Source organism: Bos mutus, chromosome 13, assembly GCF_027580195.1.
Source record: "Bos mutus isolate GX-2022 chromosome 13, NWIPB_WYAK_1.1, whole genome shotgun sequence".
NCBI classification, from domain to species: Eukaryota; Metazoa; Chordata; class Mammalia; order Artiodactyla; family Bovidae; genus Bos; species Bos mutus.
Genome location: NC_091629.1, coordinates 22,504,906 through 22,527,313, shown reverse-complemented (window position 1 = coordinate 22,527,313; position 22,408 = coordinate 22,504,906). Strand labels below are relative to the sequence as shown.

Sequence of the window (22,408 nt, the reverse complement as noted above, 5' to 3'; positions counted from 1 at the left end):
GGCGCGCTCCAATGACGTCACGGGGCCACTTTCCGGCCGGTGGCAGAGTCGGACTGAAGTTGTGGGGGCCCGTGGCGCCATGGGGGCCACTGGCGACGTTGAGCAGCCGCGGGGACCCGGCGGGGCAGAGCGGGGTGGGCCCGAGCTGGGAGACGCGGGCGCAGCGGGGCAGCTGGTTCTCACGGTGAGGGCGCCCCCGGGGAGGCCCCGGCCGGGCCTGGGCTCGGGCCGGGCAGGGCCTCGGGCTCCTGGGACCCTGGCCCGCGGGGGAGAGAACGCGGCGGCTGATCTACCGAGGGGGTTGGCATTGTCGCAGTCCGACGACCTGGCTTCAAATTCTGGTGCCGCCCTCCTAAAGCTAGGTGACGTGGGCCGGCCCTGTCAAGCCCCTGAGCCCCAGTTTTATCTTCAGGAAGATGGAGATGCTTAGCCCTTGCCTCATAAAGTTGTCGGGGGGGAGGGATAATAAATGCGGGTAAAGCTCCCAGCACATCATCTGGCAGAGTAGACCCTCGGTAAACACTGGTCTCCTTCCTCCACCCTTTTCTGAAAAGTAGGGTTGGGACTTTGGAGGCAGGAAACTTTCCCTCGGTTCCTTTTGCCCGGCCGGGCCTTCCCCCGCACCGCCCTACCCCCAAGGTGGCAGAGACGGTGAAAGCACCCGAGAAGCAGGAATGTCTGAGGTGTAACTTAATACCCACGCTCCACCTCCACGCCAGTGTTACGGACCTCGGTGACATCTGCTCCCTTGGTCCCCACAGAACCCTTGGAACATAATGATCAAGCACCGGCAGGTGCAGCGGAGGGGCCGCCGCTCACAGATGACCACAAGGTAAGGTTAGCCCCGGATGGGATGTCTCTCCCAGGCACTGGCGTGGAGGGCAGCTTTGCGGTCCCCACTGCACAGGGCTAAGAAAGAGTTCATCAGCCAGTAGAAAGAGGAGATTCAGATTCTGTAACTCTCTGTGTGATCTTGAGCAAGTCATTTCCCCCCTGAACTCAAAACGAGGGGGAGGGGTGTTGATTAGGGTTAGGGTGTAACCTAGGGACAATGCCCAAGGTCCCTAACATTCAATGGCTCTTGTGTTTAAAGCTGCCAAAGAGGCAGAATAGCATGGAGGTTATGAGAAACATGGGCGTCATAGTCTCCATCTCAGGGAAGGGAGGGAGCACAAGACGGGTCTTTGGGATGCTGGTTGTATATGTTTCCTGACCTGTATATGTTTCCTGACCTGTATGTGTGTGTGTGTATGCTAATTCGCTTCAATGGTGTCCAGGTCTTTGCAACCCTATGGACTGTAGCCCACCATGGGATTCTCAGCCGAGAATACTGGAGTGGGTAGCCATGCCCTCCTCCAGAGGGATCTTCAGACCCAGGGATTGAACCCTCATCTCCTGCATCTCAGGCGCATTCTTTACATCTAGTACTATCTGGGAAGTCTTGACCTGAGTAGTGATTAAATGGATGTTCACTAAAACTTACAGTGTATTAAGTATATCTACTAAAACACTTTAAAAATAATGCCCATTTCATAGCGTTATGAGTATGAAATGAAGTCCCACGTCTATGTGGTTTGCACAGAACTTGGACACATAGCTAGTTTTCAGTAAAAGTCATCTGATTGTTTGGGGGTGGTTTGTTTTTTTCTTTTTCTAGCCACACTACATGGCATGCAGTATCTTAGTTCCCTGACCAGGGGTCAAATCTGTGCTTCCTATAGTGAAAGCATAGGGTTTTAACCACTGGACTGCCAGGGAAGTCCCAAAGCCATCTGTTATTGTTGAAGGATCTTATGTCAGTAATTGGCAGATTGGGAAAGGAAATGTTTGGAACATGCCTTCTGACTGTGGCTTCTTCCCCTCCCTCCCTCTGCAGTTTCACAGATCCTGCCATCTCCATGGACCTCCTCCGAGCTGTCCTGCAGCCCAGCATCAACGAGGAGATCCAGACAGTCTTCAACAAGTACATGAAGGTGAGAAGGATGCAGAGACAAAAAAAAAAAATAGGAGTTAAGACTCATGGGTGATCCTTCCTTGCATCACAGTCTTCCTAGCTCTTTCTAGTACCTACACATACCTAAAGTTTTCCAATTTGGAATCCCCACTCCAAGAATGTTTTTTCTCTTTGGGGGTAATTTGAATACCTCTTATTGTTACCAAAGCAAGTTTGGGTCTCCTCACCCATGTGTGTGCTAAGTCACTTCAGTCATATCCAACTCTTCGTGACCCCGTGGACTGTAGCCCGCCAGGCTCCTCTGTCCGTGGGATTCTCCAGGCAAGAATACTGGAGTAGGTTGCCACATCCTTCTCCAGGGGATCTTCCTAACCCAGGGATCAAACCTGCGTCTCTTAAGTCTCCTGCATTGGCAAGTGGGTTCTTTACCTCTAGCGCCGCCTAGGAAGCCCAAGCAAGTTTGGGTCTGCTCACCAACACGCAGTAAAACCAATCTACTGACAGCAGGTAGTGGTGAAGGAAAGTGCAACATTTACTGCTGGGCAGCGCCAAGCACGGAGGCTGGGGGCTAGTTTGTTTCTGTTATAGTTACTTAGTCACTAAGTCATGCCGACTCTGCAGCCCCATGGACTGTAGCCCACCAGGCTCCTCTGTCCATGGGATTTCCCAAGCAAGACTACTGGAGTGGGATGCTATTTCCTTCTCCATGGGATCTTCAGACCCTCATCTCCTGCATTGGCAGGTGGGTTCTTTACCACTGAGCCACCAGGGAAGCCCTCCGGGGACTAGACTAGTGCTTGAAACACCCAGACTCCCCAATAAGTTTCAGCAAAGCATTTTTAAAGACAAAGTGAGGGAGGGGCGTCCCAGGGTATGTGATCAGCTTGTGCACAATTCTCTGATTGGTTGATGGTGAGGTGGCCATGTGGTATCACAGGGAGTAACATTATTAACACTTAGGCTCTGCTCATGTTCATCAGGTAGTTCATTTCTTCCACTTCGTGGTGGTTTTAACATCTATTAGACAACTCAGGAAATGTGCATCAGATGCTGTTATTGAGGAGTTTTAAAGCAGAGGATATGGGAGAGGAGTCTGCTCCCTGTCCTCCAAGGCCCCATAGGGTCAGCTCCATTAGTTGTGCCAAGCTGTGGTGAGGATGAAATGACTTGAGTGTAATGTGCTCAGCCTATGCTTGGAATGCAAGTGTTTTTAGTACTTGTTTAATAGATAACCATTGTTACTGTTTAAAATTCATTTTAATATCTATTAATAATCTACACGGCTCTACCTGAATTTGCCACAGATGCTTCAGTCCCAGCATATTAAGGACTGGACTCTTTTGTTTTTCTTCCTAAATCTTCTCTTGTATTTATTCTTTCATTCGAGAAGTATTTACTAAGCCCTTGGCAATGCACTCCAGTACTATTGCCTGGAAAATCCCATGGACAGAGGAGCCTGGTAGGCTACAGTCCATGGGGTCACAAGGAGTCGGACACAACTGAGCGACTTCACTTATTCACTTACCATAATTCAGGCACTGTTCTAGGCACTTAAGGATGTAACAGGGAACAAAATGGGCAGCGTCCTTGCCCTCTTTAAATAAATGTGTCCTTTGTCGGGGAATGCCAGAGAGAAGGAGAAGACAGTGACCTGTAGGGAACAGAGGTGCTCTTTCATAGATTGTGTCTAGACAGGACATTTGAGCAGAGACCCAAAAGAGTGAGGAAGGAACAAGTCATGCATTTACCTGGAGGGAAAGCAATCCAGGCAAAGGGAACAAGGGCAGAGGCCCTGAGCCAGGAGCATACTTGGCACGTTCAAAGCACCAGAGTGGCCAGTGTGGTGGGAGCCAACCAAACCAGGAAAGAAGTAGGAGAGGTGACCAGACCGGTAACAGACTCAGCTCAGGCAGAACTTTGAAGCCGGAATGAGAACTGTGAATGAAAAGTATTACCTGCCACATCAGAAAACAAAGGATGCTGCAGCCATCAAGCCATCTCTTTACAGCCCCCCTGCCTGGAGCCCCAAGGGAACTCGGGGTAGAAACAGGATGCCCGCCATCTAGTGGTCAACTGCTGCAACCACCCCCAACAGTGCACCCCGAGGGGACTCGGGACTGAGAAAGCACAGGATTCTGGCCCCAGGAAGCTGAGGCACACGTCAAAAGAGTGGTTTCAGTGAGCCCAGACTCTTGCATCTTTCCATACATAGGAAAGCACTAAATTCCTTAACTGGACATAGCTGGTTTTCTTTATTTAACGGTAATCTTTTGATGTTCCGACTACCTGCTCTTTGTTGCAAAAATTCCTGTGTCGATATCCTGGCTCCCCACTTTGCCCTCTTGGAGCCGTCTCTCAAAGCTGTCTTAGATGCTGCGTCCTGGACCTAAATCCTCAGTTTTGTCCGCCAAATAAAACATAACTCTCAACTTTTAGGTTGTGCTTTTTTTCCCCCAGTTGACAGAACTTTGGGTTTTATTACAAGTAAAACAGAGGCTCTTGGAGAGTTTTGAGCAGAGTTCATGAGGAACATTTTTTAAAGAGTCTCTCTGACAGTCATAGAGAGAGTAGACTTCAGGAGGAGCAGTTAGGAGGCTTGAGATGATAGTGGCTTGGGTATTAGCAGTAAGGGTGCCAGGAAAAAGTCAGATTCTATATGTCTCAAAGGTAGCAAACAGGATTTGCCAGTAATTCAGAAGTGCCGGGTAAAAGAAAAAGAGAAGTAAATAACTCCCAAGTTATTTGCCAGAGGCAACTGTAAAGGTAGAATCACCTCTGACTTGGTATGAAGAAGATGGAAACAAGCAGAGGCATCGGGAGCTCAGGGACAATTTAAATGAGATCATCATCCACTTAAAAACCAGAGTCCAGTGGGCTCTGCCCTCCTGCATCTTCCAATTCAGTCCTGGGGTCCCGCACATTCCACCCCACACTCTGACCAGCCTGCCCTTCTTCTTTGCCTCTGCCTTGGTTCAGGCCTTCATTATTTCTCCCACTGTAATCCTTAACTGCCTCTGTTCTTTCCGTTTTTCAGCCCACCCTCCATAAATCCGGTGATTTCTAAAATGTAAATCCTTTAAAATCCCTCCACGACTTTTCCATTTTTTTCTGGGTGAAATCCAAATTCCTTTATGTGGCATATATGGCCCTCTGAGATCAGACCGCAGCCACCCCTTGCTGTATACCTAGTTATTCCTGCCCCTAACTTCTGCACTTCCCAGGATGCCCCAAGTATTCTTATACCTCTGCACCTTTACATACGCAGAAATAAAGGCGTTAAGCCACTAGGAAAAGACTAGACCAGGATTATCTGTCTCCAAAGCACTTTCCTTGTTGCTTGTCCAGATAGTGGATACCATGATTCAGGAACTTTCTCTCCTGGACACATGCTGAATAAACACAGTTTGTGGCTTCACGTTGTCTGTGAAGATACCTCCTTGCCACGCTTGTTTTTAGAACAAGGTACAAATGACTTGATTACATCACAGCTTCGGATAAGTCCAGGCTGTTGATCAGCCTCATCAGGTCACTTTGTTTAATAGTGTTCCCAAATCTCAGCTACCCATTTTCTTAAGAATGTTTAGAATAATAACTTCTAGAAATGGCTGATCTTATCCAAGAAATGTTTAATTTTATCAATTTATTCTTGTTACTACTAAATGCTTTACTTTAAAAATATTTTAAATACTACTAAATGCTTTACTTTAAAAATACTACTTTAAAAAATATTCTAATAATATAGCTTAGAAAATGGAGTGATAGATGGATTAAATGGGATGGGTAGATGGCTATGTGATAGCAAATACAGCAGAAGGTTCATTGTAAACCTAGAACCTATTATACAGAGTGAAGTGAGTCAGAAAGAGAAAGATAAATTCTGTATTCTAACGCATATATACAGAATCTAGAAAAATGGTATTATTTACAGGGCAACAGTGGAGAAATAGACATAGAAAATAAACATATGGACATGAGGAGAGGGGAGGAGAGAGTGAGATGCAAAGAAAGGGTAACACGGAAATTTACATTACCATATGTAAAATAGATAGCCAACGGGAATTTGCTGTAAGGCTCGGGAAACTCAAACGGGCTCTGTATCAGCCTAGAGGGGTGGGATGGGGAGGGTATATATATATATACCTCTGGCTGATTCATGTTGAGGTTTGACAGAAAACAGCAGAATTTTGTAAAGCAATTATCCTTCAATAAAAAATAAATTAATTTTTTTTAAAAAGCTTAATTGTAGACTAGGTAATAGGTATTAGTATCAATTGAATAAAAGTAAAAACCAAAAATCACTAAAACTCACCTTACAGAATCCCAGACTGTTAACAACGATCATGTAGTCTCCTGTATTTATTTGTGTGTATGTGTGCGCACGCACATGCATGTTTAAAAAATACATAGGATCATTTTACACAGTTCTGCAACAATATATTTTGGTCATGTTTCTAGGTCAGTACATAATAGCTCACGCTGACTGTTTTGTAATAGTTGCAGAGTAGTCTAGTGTGTGAATGTACTGCAGTTTGTTAGCTAGTCCGTAGAACACTTGGATTATTTACATTTTTCTCTATTACAAACAGTTCTACGTTGAACACTTTGAATGTATATCTTTGTTCACCTGTGAGAGTATTTCTAAAGGATAAAGTTATAAAGATGAAATCGGTGGATAAAGGAGGAAACATTTTTCCCTCAAGAAAATTTCTCTCCAGAAATTTTGTGCCGTTTTGCATTTCTACCAATGGTGCTTGAGAATTCCGTATTTACCCTCATACCTGGAGGTGGCTCACGCTTAGCCTACGTATGCCTTGCACTGCCCGCCTCACAGGGTGCTTGTAAAGTATCCATGTTATTTCATTTAGCATTCACTTAGTCATTAGTCGACATTGAACACCAGTATTAATCTCCAGTTTTTAGTTTTTGTTTTGAAGTCAAACTCACCTGATCACTTCACTTAATTTTGCCTGCAGAATTTCCCCCTAAACTCTTTTTTTTTTCCTCCTAAACTCTTGAGCTCTCTAATCCAGTGCTTTCACTCTCTCCTCCTTGGTTTGGTGTACACAACAAAGGCATATATGTCAGTGATTGTACTTCCGCATGGTTGTCTCCCTCGGGGGGTTCATGGGTTTTAGGTTTCAGAAGTTTTCTATTTGCCGGAGAGAACCTATCTTCTCTCCTAGAGACACGGACTGTCTTTGATGTGTGCCCAGTGTCTCGGTTTGGACCTCGCGTCACCTTATCCCTTGGTGCTTTCAGGCTCCAGCTCTCCCTCGTACCTGGTGGAGGAACCTTTCTGCCTTTCCTTTCCCCAGCCAGCTGGGGCTGCTGATAGCCGGGCGCCTGGCCAAGTCTTACCCCTCCCAACCTACAGATGTTTCTCTCAGATTGGGTGAAGTCAGGATTCAAGTAGGCTTTTCTCCCACTGGGTCTTTTCTGGCCTCCCTGACCTGTTCATCTCAGGCACTGGCCTTTTTTTTTTTTTCCTTCTATGGAAGTAAAACATGTACATTATAGAAATTGAGAAGAGGTATAGTTAAAAAAAAAAGAGAGAAAACAATCATGATATCGCCACTTTAATATAGTGTATTCTCACAGTTCTTTTGTCTATGCTTGCTTTTTGCTATTTTAGTCTCATGCTATCCCAAACTGTTTAATAACTTCCTTTCTTCACTTTACTATATATCATGAATACCTTTTTGTGTCAAAAATATATTCTCCTGTACCTTCCTTACTGTGATTTTGATACTTGTCTACTTCTTCATGGTATAGATAGTCCATAATTTACTTCAGTTGTACTTGGACATTTAGGTTATCCTTTGATTTTGTACTGTCTACACATTACTGCTGTGAAGACCCTTCTTTGAGTACCTCCATGATGGTTCTCCTCTGTAAGAGTGGATAAAGAGGGGAAGTAGAGCCAGGGACCTGAATCTAAGTCTGGCTGATCTCACGGCATGGTCATGATTGCCTTTCCCTTCTTCATGCTTACGTGTGTGCTTAGTCGCTCAGTTATGTCTGACTCTTTGCAACTCCATGGACACCAAGCTCCTCTGTCCATGGAATTTTCCAGGCAAGAATACTTGAATGGGTTGCCATTTCCTACTCCAGGGGATCTTCCTCGAACCTGTGTCTTGTGTGTCTCCTGCATTGGCAGGCAGATTCTTTACCACTGAGCCACCTGGGAAGCCCCTTCTCTTCTTTATAAGGGTAGATTTTATGTACAATTCCCTTCCCGTTGATGCAAATCAGCAGGACTTCTGGCTCTGTCTTCTATTGTACTTCTCCCTAGTTCTTCCAGAAGGCAGCACTGAATGTACGAGACAATGTCGGGGAAGAAGTGGATGCTGAGCAGCTGATCCAGGAGGCCTGTCGGAGCTGCCTGGAGCAGGTGAGATCAAAGAGGAAGAGAGATGTAGGCACAGGGGTTAGCCCTCCGGGCTCGGCGAAGACATACGGTCTCATCATGAGTGGTATTTGGAAGGAAACCCAGTGAGCTACTTACTTAGGGCTTGGAGCTTTGAAGACAGAGGGAAGGGAGGTAGCTACTAGATGCCAAGTACTATGGTAGACACTTTCACCTGCATGAGTTCGTTTCCATCTCAGAAGAAACCTGTACAGAAGGCACATTTCAATTCCTAGTTTACAGATGAAGAAATTGTGGCTTAGAACAAGCAGGAGGTAGAACAGCTAAGATCTGGCTCGCCTCTGTAAGCGCGTGGTGACTTGATCACGTAGTCACAGCCCCTTTTGGTGTCACGAGAAGTACCGCCCTTTCTGCCTCCTTGCCTCCCAAGGTGTGGTCAGGAGGCATGACGTCAGGTCTAGAAATGGCTGTGTGCTCAAGATAGTCGTGAACCTGTTTGCATGTGTCAGCTGCTGTTATTAATAGGAATTGTCAACATCACCCAGATTCTGTGCTTGACTGTGAGCCATTAGCTGTCAGAGATGGAATTTGCTTCATGACGACAGCCGCAAGGGCAGACTGGAGTTCAGTCCTCTTATGTTGTTGGTGTTCAGTCGCCAAATCGTGTCCGACTCTTGGTGACCCCACGGACTGCAGTATGCCAGGCTTCCCCGTCCCTCACTATCATGAGTTGAGAGAGTAATGTCTTCTGGGAGGTTGGCTGGCAAGCTGCTCAGGCACAGCCTCAGAAAAGAGCAAGACCAGGGCCTCAAACCTGAGATACGCATCTCATCTGTCTGAGGACCTGTTTTCCCAAAGCACAGAGTGCCGCTTTTTCATCTAGAATTTCCCTCGGCGTGCAGTCTACTTGCAGTGGGTTACAACTTAACCCTCATAGAGCTGAGCAGCGCTCTTTGTTTTGTTTTGTTCACAAATCCCGTCTCGTCTCTGGCTCCCTGTCCTTCCAGGTGCCTTTACCTGGTCCTGTGGCTTTGAAGCCAGTGTAGCTGTTGATGATTCTAAACATACAGCTCAGCCCTGAGCTGCTTCCCCATTTGCCTTCCTCCCCTCTATCCTCAGAGCAGCCAGCCCCAGGTTTTTGAAGATGAGTCGGATTGTGTCTGATCATGGTCCCAAGTCCCCTTTCTATGTGTTTGTTTCTTTGGTCGCCATCCAGATCACCCATAGAATGAGGCTCACAAGAGCAAAGCCCTTGCTTGTGCTATTAATTGCTGTGTCTCCGGCACTGACATACTAGGCACTCAATATTTATTAAAAACAAAACAAAACAAAACAGCAGCTTACTGAGGAACATGTTTAATATCAGTGCATATACTTAGAAAAAAAATGTTTAGCATATGTTTACATGGAAAAAGTCAAGAAGAGTCTTACATTGAAATGTTAATAGTATTCTGTGGGAACTGAGGTTTCAGATTTTTTTTTTTTAATTTTTGCTTATTTACATTTTTGTAATTTTCCAGTAATGATCCTTCATTATTCAGGGTTTTCAAAAAAGGTGTTTATTTGTATAACTATTTCAGGGTCCCTTTGTACTGACCATGAAAAAGTTTTAACAGAGTTTGAAGTTGTATCTAGTGGAGGTAGATAGGTTTACCCACCAAAAGAGTGACTGATAACACTTTTTTTTGTCTTTTCCCTTCAGGCTAAACTACTGTTTTCAGATGGAGAAAAAGTAATACCCAGACTGACACATGAGCTTCCAGGGATAAAGGTCAGAGTCCCTGTGTGCCAGTGTTTTGCAGGGAGGACCAATCAGACTGGGAGGCTGGAGAGCTCTGTAGCCCCAAGGAGGCTGCACGGACCCCCGTTTGTGGGACCAGGTCTGAATGGCATCGTGCCAAGAGGGCTGCTGAGTCCTGGCTCGGGGGTGCCAGAGGGTGTGTTCCAGGGCTTTTCTCTTCTGCGGCCCCGGGGACCTGCAGCTCCCGGGCAGTGGCCTCCATCTGACTCCCTTCCCTTCCCCACCCCCAGCGTGGCCGGCAGGCAGAAGAGGAGTGTGCCCTCCGAGGAAGCCCCATTCCCAAAAAGGTGAACCGTCTCCTCATTTTCTGCCTGGGTAAAGGCCCTGCAGCTCCAGAAGAGGGTGGGCTTCCTCAGCGCCCCTTGGGGCCTTTCTAGCATGAGAGGCAGGAGTCCTAGGCACAGTCACCCTTCCCGCTCACCCCCGAGCGTCATCTGGCCTCGCAGGGAAGCCGCCTCCTTCAGGTGACCCTGGTCCTGCCCGTGGGCTGGGGGCTCCCACAGGGCCAGGCCTCTCACGGCTGTTCTGTTCTCTGTGGCAGCGGAAGGGACGGCCTCCGGGACACATCCTGGCAAACGACCGGGCCGCCACGGGCATGGTGTGAGTAGAGGCCAGCAGAGCCGCGGGGAGGAACGCGCGGGGGTGGGCCTGGGGGAGGTGGGGCCGGAGTCGACCCAGCCGCTGCGGGCATGGTATGAGTAGAGGCCAGCAGAGCCGCAGGGAGGAGCGTGCGGGGGTGGGCCTGGAGGAGGGGAGGCCGGAGTCCACCACCTGGCAGCCTGGCAGACTCAGACTCATCTGTGCAAGAACCCAGGAAGGAGAGTTCTCTAGTCTGAGGGCTGAGGGAAGAAGGCAGCGAGGAGGGTGTCGTATCTTGCTTTTACCCCAGAACAGTTCAGCCCAGCTTCATTAAACACCAAAGTTTTTCTTTAAACACCAGAATTTTGTTTTATTTGTATGTACCAAATGCTTGTGGGGCTTCCCCAGTGGCTCAGCTGTAAAGAATCCACCTGCAATGCAGGAGGCGCAGGAGATGTGGGTTTGATCCCTGGGTCAAGAAGATCCCCTGGAGGAGGGCGTGGCAACACACTCCAGTACTCTTACGTGGAGAATTCCGTGGATAGAGGAGCCTGGCGTGGGCTACACAGAGTCAGGCACGACTGAAGTGACTTGGCACACACACACGAATGCTTGTAATGTGCCATCACTGGTCTGAACACCTAATATATACGTTTCCTTTTAATTCTTCCAACCACCCTCTGACAAAGGTATAATTAATTCTGCAAATAAGGAAACAGACTCACAATTACTTGCCCAAAGTCAGACGGCTAATAAAAGGCAAAACTATACCACATTGCCTCCAGGATGGTCATTTTCAAAGACTGTTGAAGGAACAGAATCTTTTTCAAACAGCTTTACGTGGAAGCCTAATACCAATATGTAAAAAAGATAAAGCCTCCCTGGTCAGGGAACTGAGATCCTGCAAGCTGCATGGCATGGCCAAGGTTTGGGGGTAGGGTGAGGAGGAGCCGCACTGATCTGGTTAAGAGAGATGGAGATAGTTTGAAACCACCAGCTTAAGAGATGGATTAGTGTAATCCTTATACCTTAGACTTGTCTCCTGCCTGAAGCAAGTTCATTCCTCACTTACACAAGACTGGGAGTTGCTACTGTTACCTCTTCAGACAGGTGAGAAACTGCAGCCCAGAGAGGTTCCCGGACTTGCCCACACGGCTAGATGGTGTCAGAGCGAGTCCTCGAGTGGACTAGGACCCGTTCTTTTTCCCTTTGCACCCCCTCTAACGGGGACCAGGCAGCAGTCTCCCTAGGGCTGGAGTGAGAGTGTATGAGGAGCTCCCACCGGTAGCAGCAAACTTTCTTGCAGTCCTAGGCCCTATCTCGGAGAATTCACCTTTCCTTTTTCCCTCCAAGCAGATGGAAACCAAAATCCTGTGAACCAATTCGCCGGGAGGGCCCCAAGGTATGATGCTGTGAGCATGGCAGTGACTGCTGTCCCAGGGAGACCCCAGTCCAAGCTCTGGGCTCCCCCTTGAGGGAAAGGGGGTGGGGCTGGGTGAAGGATGTGTGCGCCAGAGCCATTTTACCCGCCCGCCTACCTCCCCACTCTGGCTTCCAGGAGGATCCCAAGTAAGGATTGAAATTAGGGGCAAAACAAAGAGAGGGCTTGGTCTTTGCTGCAGCCTTCTCCCTGTAAAAGCTCGGTGTCACCAAGACTTATCCAGTACTTACAGGCACTGCCCTACATCTTTGGTATGGATTGCCTCATTTAATCTTTATCACAACCTGTTGAGAGAGATTCTGTTACCTTTCTATGGTTCATGAGCTTCCTTTCCTACCTCATGGCAGAAATTATTTTATCTGTTATCCTACACATTTGATACGCTTGAAGATACTAAGGACTACAGAGTTGCCCAAAGTCACATACCGAGTAAGTGGCAGAGCTGTGTAAAGCCAAGGTCCAGGGACACCAGTCTGGGTTCTTAAAACTGTAGCTTCTGTTGCCTCCAGAACAGTTGTTTGCAGGCTTTTTTTTTTTTTAATTTTAATATTTTTAACACCAAAAACATTTTGTTTTGGGGTCTGCCAATTAACAATGTTGTGATAGTTTCAACTGAACAGTGAAGGAACTCAGCCATACACGTACATGTATGCATTCTCCCCCAACCCCCCTCCCATCCAGGCTGCCACATAGCATTGAGCAGAGTTCCACATGCTGTACAGGTGTTTGTTATCCATTTAAACATAACAGAGTATGCATGCCATTCCCAAAGTCCCTAGCTGTCCCTTCCCTCCCTGCCCCACCCTCTACCCCTCCGCCAGCAACCATTAGTTCGTTTTCTAAGTCTGGGAGTCGCTTTCTGTTTTGTAAGTCATTCCATTTGTATCGTTTCTTTTTAGATTCCACATGTAAGTGGTGTCCCATGATATTTCTCCTTCTCTGCCTGACTGCTCTCAGTGTGACATTTCTCTAGTTGCATCCAGTTTGTTGCAGATGACCTTATTTCATTCTTTTTAATGGCTGAATAGTATTCCATTGTGTGCGTGCCACGTCGTCTTTATCCACTCCTCGGCTGATGGAGGTCTAGGTTGTCTCCATGTCTCGGCCATTGTAAACAGTGCTGCAGTGAACACTGAGGTGCATGTATCTTTGGGGAGCAAGTTTTTCTCTGGATATATGCCTAGGAGTGGGATTGCAGGGTCATATGGTAGCTGTTATTAAAGGAGCCTCCATACCGTTCTCCATAGTGGCTATACCAGTTTATGTCGCCACCAACAATTCAGGAAGGTTCCTTTCTCTCCACACCCTCTCCAGCATTTGTTGTTTATGGATTTTTTGGTGATGGCCATTATGACTGGTGTAAGAATAGAATCTTTTCTTCAACTAAAATCATACATGCAAGCCCACCGTCCAGTCATAAATGATAGGTGAAAGCTCCACCATCCAAATCGAGGCTGTGTCCAGTGGAAATGGTCCCCCTGTTATTGTACTGGCCCGCTGCCTCCCCCAGTGCCCATGCCTGCCTTCTTCACCTCTGCTTCCTTGGAGCCGGTGATCCCGCAGCCTCCTAGAGCTCTGTCTTCCTCTCCAAACACCCCTGCTCTCTCTCCAGTGAGTCCTTCCTCTGCAGTGGCCTGTATAAGTGGGCATTCCCCAGAATTCTCTCCATTGCCCACTTCACCTCAGGTTTCTCTCTGGATGACCTAAAGCATCCACGCTTGTTAGATCTTGGGGACTAGTACTTGCTGAAGTTGCCTTACCTCTTGGTTTGTACCCCCACCTTTCCCTCTAGTTTAAAACCTGTATATCCTACTGTCTGCTGGAGCTCTTGGCCTGGAATCTCCATAGAATTTCAAACTCAGCGTATCCAGAGTTGAAACCAGAATCTTTCTCCCAGACCCACTTCAACCTTCTCTTCTTGAGGCATCTTTGCCTCTTCCTTCCCTTCCCCTCCCTACATCCAGTCCCAGCTGATTCTGCCTCCCAAATAAATTCCCTAAAGAGGTTCCTAGTCCCTCTTCTTCCTTCATCCTACTACTGCGGCCCTCATCTTCCTTTTTTTTTTTTTGGCCAAACTGGCATGCAGGACCTTAAGTTCCCCAACCAGGGATCAAACCCATCCCCCCTGCAGTGGAAGCGCAGAGTCCTAACCACTGGACCACCAGGGAATTCCTCCTCATTTTCCAAACTGGTCTGTACAACTGCCTCTAACTGCCCACCCCTCCTATAGTCGAGCCACTTCACGCCCGTTAGCCTAGTTACAGAAGAGCAAGCTATCATGAACGCAGATCCAGCTCTTCCTGCCTAGAGGCCTTCAGTGACTCCATCACCTCCAGGATAAACAAATAAAAAGCCGTCCACATAGTGAATGAGCGCCCCCAGCCCCGCTCTGCTTCCCCCCAGCCCCATCCATTGCCACTCCCGAATGCTCACTCTTTCAGCAGCACACAGCTGCTGTGGTTTCTCCCACGAGCTCCCCAACCGTCACCTGCCTGTTTGCGCTACCCCTCCTGCCTCCCCTCTCACTGTCCAGCTGTGCTCTCTGCCAGCACCACCTTGGGAGTCACCCTTCAAGGAAGCCCTTCTGTTACCCTCCCCTTGACTCCCATCAGGCCTTGCACTCGTCTGTGTCACTGCCCACCGTATAGAGGTATCATTGTCCACATGTGCATTTGTGACCCTGTGGAGAACAGAGACTGTCCCTGATTCATCCCCTTAGCCCCAGTCCCCCATTCCCCTCTCCACAGTATATAGCACAGTGTGCAGTATTTTAAAAGTATTCAGTTTCTTAAATCAGCTGTTTGTTCAGTAATGGTCAAGGATGATGGTAGGAGAGGGCGGGGGAGAGTTTCTGTCCTGCCCACCAGATAAACCTCCACCTCACCAGCCTCTCTGTCTTTTGCACAGTGGGACCCAGCTCGGCTGAACGAATCTACCACCTTCGTGTTGGGATCTCGAGCCAACAAGTAAGTCTATACGGAATTGGTGCTGAGGGAGGGGGCCCTGAGGGGTCCCCCTGAGCACCACACCTGTTGGGATCCTCACCACTCGTCTGTTGCCTTGCAGGGCCCTGGGGATGGGGGGCACCCGAGGGAGAATCTACATCAAGCACCCACACCTCTTTAAGGTACGTGAGTGCCAGGAGTCGGGCCAACCCTGGCCGTGGAGTAGGCGGCACTGGGAGCTCTCCATGGCCCAGAGGAACCTGGAGTAAACCCTGACCCAGGAGCCAGGGCAGCAGGGTTCTAGTGGCCCCTCTGCCCTTAACCTTTACCTTTTGTAATTGACTCAACACCTCTGTGCCTCATAACATAGCTCCTGTCCTCGTCTATTTGCTGCGTGTCAAACATGGTTTTAAGTGCTACACTTATGTTACCGCTTGGATGTGAGTCAGGATTCTGTCTCCTGCAAATCCTGAGCTCTTAACCACTGCTGTATTCGTTTGTCTGCAAAATAAAGAGATTGCAAGCAGTTCTAACGTTTTCCAAAGAGGGGACTCCTCGTCTGAGGTATGCTTTGGTCTCCACTATTTGAGAAAATAATGGATCTGGGAGGGCATGAATTCATGCTCTTAAATAAGTTTGTATTTTATCAGTCACAGGAGCATCCAAATACATTAGAAAAAAGGTAACATGCACGTGTTCAGGCTAATGGTTTTTGCACCTACATGCAAGACTCGGTGCCCCTTGTCAGAACAGCTCCTGGGGTCTCAGAATCATGGGCTCTGGGCGCTACATTCGGTGCAAGTTCAAGTTCTTTAAAGGGTAAACCTACTTCTATCTTACCGGTCTTAGTTTGGGGATTTTCAACCTGTGTTTTGGCCTGCGTGCTACTACTTCATTTTCCTCCCTAGTGTCTTCAGTCCTGCTGTTCCTTTGATGACCTTCCCCCACCACCCCCACCCTTTTCTCTGCCTGACTGTTCTGTAAGATCCACCTTGTCCAAGACCCTCGCTGGCGTCATTGCCAAATGGATATGCTCTTAGACCTACTTCCAGTTCCTTTTGTGCAATGGTTTAGAGTATCATCTCAGTCCTGTTCCATTACTGACTAGCATGTGACCTTGGGCAAGTGGCTCCACATTTCTGAGCCTGTTTTGTCCTCTGTAAAATGAGAAGGATGCAAACCAGCCTTTTATGGTTGGTAGAATTAAGAGAGAATGCAGTAAAATCTAGCCTTTCTTTGCAGTAACTTTTCCTTTTAATACTTACTTGGCTGCATCAGGTCTTAGTTGTGACTCACGGGCTTAGTTCCCTGACCAGGGATCAAACCCACATCCCCTGCATTAGAAGGCAGATTCTTAACCATTGGACCACCAGGGAAGTCAGTAGTAATAACTTTAAAAGGAGTATAGTCTATAAAAACATTGAATCATTGTGTTGTACACTTGAAATTAGTATGATATTATGAATCAGCTATACTTCAAAAAAAAATAAAAAATGGACTTCCTCTATTAAAAAAAAGAGAGAGAGAGATAAAGCACAGTAAAGCCCCCAGACAATGCCAACATAGCAAGGGCTCAGTAAACTGTCATTACCAGCATGCTTTCCCAGTTCTTAGACCTATCGTTGGTAATAAACTCATGGCCAGTAGATACTCTCTTACTTTAATCTTTTCAGAATAATAAGTGGAGGGGAAAAGTTTTTGGTTTTTTACTTTTAATTCTTTACGACTGATGATAAGCATCTTTTCATCCATTTAGAGTTTTTGTGTTTCTTCTATAAACTGCCCGTTATACCTTTTGCCCATTCTTTTGTCCTTCTAAAGGCATTTTGCAAATTTCCTTTTTGTTTTTAACTTTTTTAAATTATAGAAATAATATATAAACCCATTCTTGTAAAAAGATTCAAACAATACACTAAAGCTCATAGGGAACAAGGCACCAAACTCCGCTTCACCCTTGACTCTGACTCTTCTCCCTGAAGGTCACCCCAGCACTATGGTAGCAGTTTTCAGTCCCGTGTGTGTGTGTGTCTCCTTGTCCTTCACTGATGTTTTGTTAATGTTATTGGTCTTATACTATATATATTGCTCTAATTTTTTTTTCACCCCAAAATTCATTCAGTCATTCAAATACCTATTGAGTACTGAGCAGTCTCAGACTGCAGAGATACAGCAGTGGGCAAAACAGACACACACAGCTCCTTGCCCTCACAGAGCTTACAGTCTAATGTAAAGCAAGCTGCATAGCCTGGAGCCAAATCCAATCTGTAGCCTGTTTTTGTCCAACGCAGAGTGATGACGTTTTTAAAGGGTAATTTAAAAAGAAAAAGATTACGTGACCAGCAAAGCCTAAAGTATTTAAGAAAAAGTGTGCTGACCACTATAAATCTAGGGAATAATACCTTAAGAGATTTGTCCATGTTATTAAGTCCCCCTCATTTAACTTTTTTTTTTTTAAGATTTATTTTTGACTGTGCTGGGTCTCTGTTGCTGCACAGGCTTTGCTCTGTTTTCGGAGAGCAGGGTCTACTCTCTAGTTGCGATGCACCGGCTTCTCATTCCTTGGCTTCTCTTGTTGCAGAGCTCAGGCTCTAGGACACACGGGCTTCAGTAGTTGAGGCTCCCAGGCTTTAGAGCACAAACTCAATAGTTGTGGTGCGTGGGCTTAGTCGCTCCTCAGCATGTGAGGTCTTCCCAGATCAGGGATGGAACCTACATCCCTTGCATTGACAGGTGGACTCTTCACCACAGAGCCACCAGGGAAGCCCTTCTTTTTTTTGTTTTTTAATATTATTTATTTGTTTTTGGCTACACTGGGTCTGTGTCCAACCTTCTCTAGTTGCGGCAAGCAGGGTCTACTCCCGAGTTGTGGTGTGCGGGCTTCTCATCACAGTGGCTTTGCTTGTTGCGGAGCACAGGCTCCAGGCACTCGGTCTTCAGTAGCTGCTGAATGCGCACTCAGTAATTATGGCGCACAGGTTTAGTTTCTCCCCAGCATGTCGGCTCTTCGCCGACCAGGACTGAACCCATGTCCTCTGCATTGGCAGGCAGATTCTAATCCACTGGACCACCAGGGATGTGCTGACTCTGTTAATTTTAACAACAGTCCTATAAGTGTTAATACTCTCTGTTTTACAAATGAAGGAACTGAGTCTCAAAGAAATCATTGCCTCAATTTACACCACCTAATAAGTAGAAGAAACCGAGATTTATGAACCAAGTTTTTTTTCTTTTCTTTCTTGTTTTTTTAACCTGCCACCCCCTAAAAGCCCACCAGGCCAAATTGGCTACCTGCGCATATGATCATCTCCAACTTTCCACGCCACACGCGCTCCCTATGGGCTGAGCTCTGAACCCCACAATTAAGTTCTTACTCATGATGCTCTTCTGCCTCCAGGGCATAAAGTGTCCTCACTTTGGTTTTAGAAAATTTGGTCACCTTAATAACCACATATGTTGTAAGCCACCTCCAATCACTTCTTCACAGAGGAGTACAGCCCTCAAACATAGTCACCAGTCTGACCAGTTGCCAGAGGTGCTATGTTTTAAGGAAGGAAAGGGAGGATACTCTGGTTTCTCTTGAAATCGAATATATCTTTTGCCTTTTACTAAAGATTTCTGTAGAGAGAAACAACTCTGAGTGTTCAACTCAGAGCCCTTGGCAGGGCTAATCTTTGATGTTATGGTGGTGGTTTAGTCGTTAAATCATGTCCAACTCTTGGCAAACCCCCACTGTAGCCTGCCAGGCTCCTCTGTCCATGGGATTTCCCAGGCAAGAATATGGGAGTAGTTTGCCATTTCCTTCTCCAGGGGATCTTCCCCACCCAAGGATTGAACCTGGGTCTCCTGCATTGCAAGCAGATTCTTTACCAACTGAGTTACCAGGGCAGCCCCTTGATGTTATAATAAAAGATAAAAAAGTAAAGTAAAGCAAAGTGGGGAGTTCCTTGGTGGTCTAGTGGTTAGGACTCCATTCTTTCACTGCCATGCCCCAGGTTCAGTCCCTGGTTGGGGAACTGAGATCCCACAAGCCTTGAGTCTTGGCCAAAAGAAAAAACAAAAAAAAAAATTTTTTTTAAGGGAAAGGAATTAGAAGTGTATTAAATCTCTGGGAATTGGGCCCCTTTCCCTGGCCTCCTGGACTCAGCCCTGTTTGCTCTGAAGAAGTCAGTGAGCCCTCTCTAGCCACCAGAGGTCTTGTTGGTAAGAAAGCCCCAAAGGCTAAAAGTATGTTCTGAACCAAATGAAAAATTCCCATCACACCAGACTAATGTCTCCCCCTGTGGCTTCATCCCTCACAGTATGCAGCTGACCCCCAAGACAAGCACTGGCTGGCCGAGCAGCACCATATGCGGGCAACAGGGGGAAAGATGGTAAGCACTGTTCACACGTGCCACTGCCAGGGACCCACCAGCCCAGGGACCAGGGCTGTTGGTGACAGCTGCCTCCAAACCTGAGAGAGTCCACACCCAACAAATGAGAAAGGAGACTTGTAAGAGTAGAGAGGGCCCGTTCCTTCATGCTGAAGACCCGTCTAGCCCCTGCCTTTCCTCTCCTGTGCCCGGGTCTCCCACACACTGCCCCCTCCCCCTCCCATGGCACCCTCATATGTAGTTCATATTAGCTGTACATAAGAATAGCAAGTACAAGACACACTTAACACTCTTTCCCATCATGCACTGCCTGTCGATAGATTTCACCCCTCCATCACAACTCTGCCATCAGACGCAACTATGGAATCTCTTCTCAGCACTGCCCCAGACTGTACCCCTTGTCAGAAAAAATTAGCACATGCAGTGAAACTTGTTTGCCACACCTGGCAGCCCCTTTCAGAATCACTTCTACTTGAAGAGTTCTCAGCTCAGATCAAGCAACATCCTTAGGAAAATCATCTTCACGTGTATTCTAAAACTGTCATGGTGGGGTGTGTCCATCACACGCACTGTCTCTCATCTGAAGATGCACTTAGCCCCACTGCTGGGACTGCTCCTGTTAGAATTCAGTGGCCTTGCAAGCCACTGCACCATCCCCTACCTGGCTGCCTTTTATTTCCTAATATTTATGCTATACTCTCTTTGAAAAAAAGATTTTAGGAAGCTTACTGTGAACACATAACATAAATAAGAAAAGAGAGGAAAAAAGGAAAGGCCGGATCGAAAATTAAGGCAGGAGCAAGACTAGTTATAAAAAAGGATTGTTGTTGTTTTAAGAAAAAAAGGCAGGGGAATTTTAAGTTACCAGACTGGGAGACCAGTGCATGTCTATAGGTTTTCACAGATTCAGTTCCTTTGCCCCTGAGGTGAAGACAGTCAAATGACTCAAGGGACACACAGTTATTTCTGACCCTAAGACTGGAAAGAAACGCCTCCCACAGAAGACTCATGTGATGAACATCATCGCCCACGTGGTAAATTCACAAGAGGGCTCTCCCAAGGCCGATCATGGCATTGTGCCAAAGCAATTCTGCAGGCCCCGGACCAACACCCCAGCGCCTGGACAGCAGTGCAGTTTGTCGTGTTTGCCCTTTTGCCTCAGAGTTCAAAACCAGCTTATCTTAGTTCCAGGGTTCACACATGGCTTCCTTCTGATTTCCTGTTTCCATGTGTATTTTGCTGGCTCTCTGGCCCTTTTGTGATTGAAGGATAATTACAATATTGTGTTAGTTTCTGTCATACATCAACATGGATCACCCATAGGTACATATGTCCCCTCCCTCCTGAGCCTCCCTCCCACCTCCTACCCCATCCTATCCCACTAGGTTGTCACAGAGCCCCAGTTTGAGTTCCGTGAGTCATACAGCAAATTCCCACTGGCTATCTGTTTTACATATGTTAGTGTATATGTTTCCATGCTACTCTCTTCGTTTGTCCCACCGTCTCCTTCTTACTCCGCACGCCCCCATGTCAATAAGTCTGTTCTCTATGTCTGTACCTCCATCACTGCCCAGCAAATAGGATCATTAGTACCATCTTTCTAGATTCCATATATATGGGGAATATACAATGTTTGTTTATCTCTTTCCAACTTACTTCACTCTGTATAATAGGCTCTAGGCTCATCCACCTCATTAGCACTGACTCAAGTGTGTTCCTTTTTATTGGCCCTTTAATTTTAAAACACCTCAGGGTCCCTTTTTACAAGAGATGGCAGCTATAGATAAATTAGTCACCATTGCCCACTCTCGCACCCAGAAAGTTTCAACTTAAGTGAAAGAATGCCTCAAGGAACTGTTCCCCAGACAGACAGTCTCTCCCTACTCTCTCCATTGCTAAATTATAAACTGTGACTACCAGCCCCTCCCTTCCAGCCCTTACTTTAAGCAGACATTTAATAAAGTGCTAATCAAGTTGACTGAAATGAACCATAGGCAATGATGACTCTCCTTTGCTCCTACTCTAGGCCTACCTTCTCATTGAGGAGGACATCCGGGACCTGGCTGCCAGCGATGACTACAGGTAAAACCAGTAGTCTCTGCTCTCCCCTCCCCACTGGGATGAGCATGGACCTACATCCTCCCTTGCTCCAACTCTCCTCCTCAATGTCTGTTCCAGAGGATGCCTGGACCTGAAGTTAGAGGAGCTGAAATCCTTTGTCCTGCCCTCCTGGATGGTTGAGAAGATGCGGAAGTACATGGAGACACTTCGGACAGAGAATGAGCATCGTGCTGTCGAAGCACCTCCACAGACCTGAAACTGGGTCCCCTGGTTACACTTGGCAGCCCTCCTCCAAGGCCCTCGTACCCACATGGCTGAGGCCACTGCTGGGACTGCTCCTAGATGGATCTCAGCGGCATTAAGCTATGCCTGGGCTAGTTTGTAGTGACTCACTGCAGAGCACCCCCAGACTGGCATGTGGTTCTATATTTGTAAAGTTATTGGGATAAGAAGCAATTAAACAGTTTGTAATAAACACAGATGGTGAGCCTGCTGTGAGGTCTGCCAGTGGGGCCTGACAAAATATCAAGGGCTCTAGAGGAAGTGGGTGTAGGAAAAAAGGACCAGGCACCCTCACCCCAGGAAGCCCAGTGCCCCCGCGAACATCTGCTTTGTGAGATGAAGCTGGAGACACCGTGTATTTTGCCAATCTTCCCTGTCCCTCTGTTTCTGTTTCCTCACCCAACTAAAGCGTGGAATACCAGAATGTGATGGCTGGCACCATGGGAGATTGATGACAAATCAGAAAAAAAAATGTTAAGGTGGCTTTTATTACCCCCGTTTTATAGGTTAAAACTCTAAATTTTGTGCCCAGCGTAATGCAGCAAACTTGGAGAAGCAGCCAGTGAAGCTGTTTTCCAATCAGGACTCTGGCTCTAACCATCAGCTTC

General features: G+C 47.1%; 1 protein-coding gene and 1 pseudogene across 2 annotated transcripts; both read left to right on the top strand.

Moving 5' to 3' along the window:
• Nucleotides 1-5: 5 nt before the first annotated feature.
• Nucleotides 6-22,011, top strand: DNTTIP1 (deoxynucleotidyltransferase terminal interacting protein 1). Of its 2 annotated transcripts, none has more exons than XM_070381110.1 (13): nt 6-184; nt 762-832; nt 1,877-1,973; nt 8,247-8,345; nt 10,024-10,092; nt 10,353-10,409; nt 10,664-10,722; nt 12,055-12,103; nt 15,050-15,108; nt 15,209-15,269; nt 19,386-19,457; nt 21,484-21,539; nt 21,636-22,011. In XM_070381110.1, exons 1-13 carry the CDS (start codon nt 80-82, stop codon nt 21,772-21,774), a joined length of 993 nt encoding a protein of 330 aa, XP_070237211.1. In that variant the 5' UTR covers nt 6-79; the 3' UTR covers nt 21,775-22,011. The 2 variants fall into 2 exon arrangements, with proteins under 2 accessions (XP_070237211.1, XP_005897606.1); XM_005897544.3 differs by having other exon boundaries at nt 7-184; nt 12,058-12,103.
• LOC138990581 (U5 spliceosomal RNA) lies at nt 18,649-18,754 on the top strand (annotated as a pseudogene).
• Nucleotides 22,012-22,408: the final 397 nt, after the last annotated feature.

Excerpts from the sequence above, each read along its gene's own strand:
- DNTTIP1 (XM_070381110.1), top strand. The coding sequence starts at position 80 with ATGGGGGCCACTGGCGACGTTGAGCAGCCGCGGGGACCCGGCGGGGCA. Across the intron at positions 10,410-10,663 it reads GAAGCCCCATTCCCAAAAAG|CGGAAGGGACGGCCTCCGGG; the intron begins GTGAACCGTCTC and ends TCTCTGTGGCAG. Across the intron at positions 15,270-19,385 it reads AGCACCCACACCTCTTTAAG|TATGCAGCTGACCCCCAAGA; the intron begins GTACGTGAGTGC and ends CATCCCTCACAG.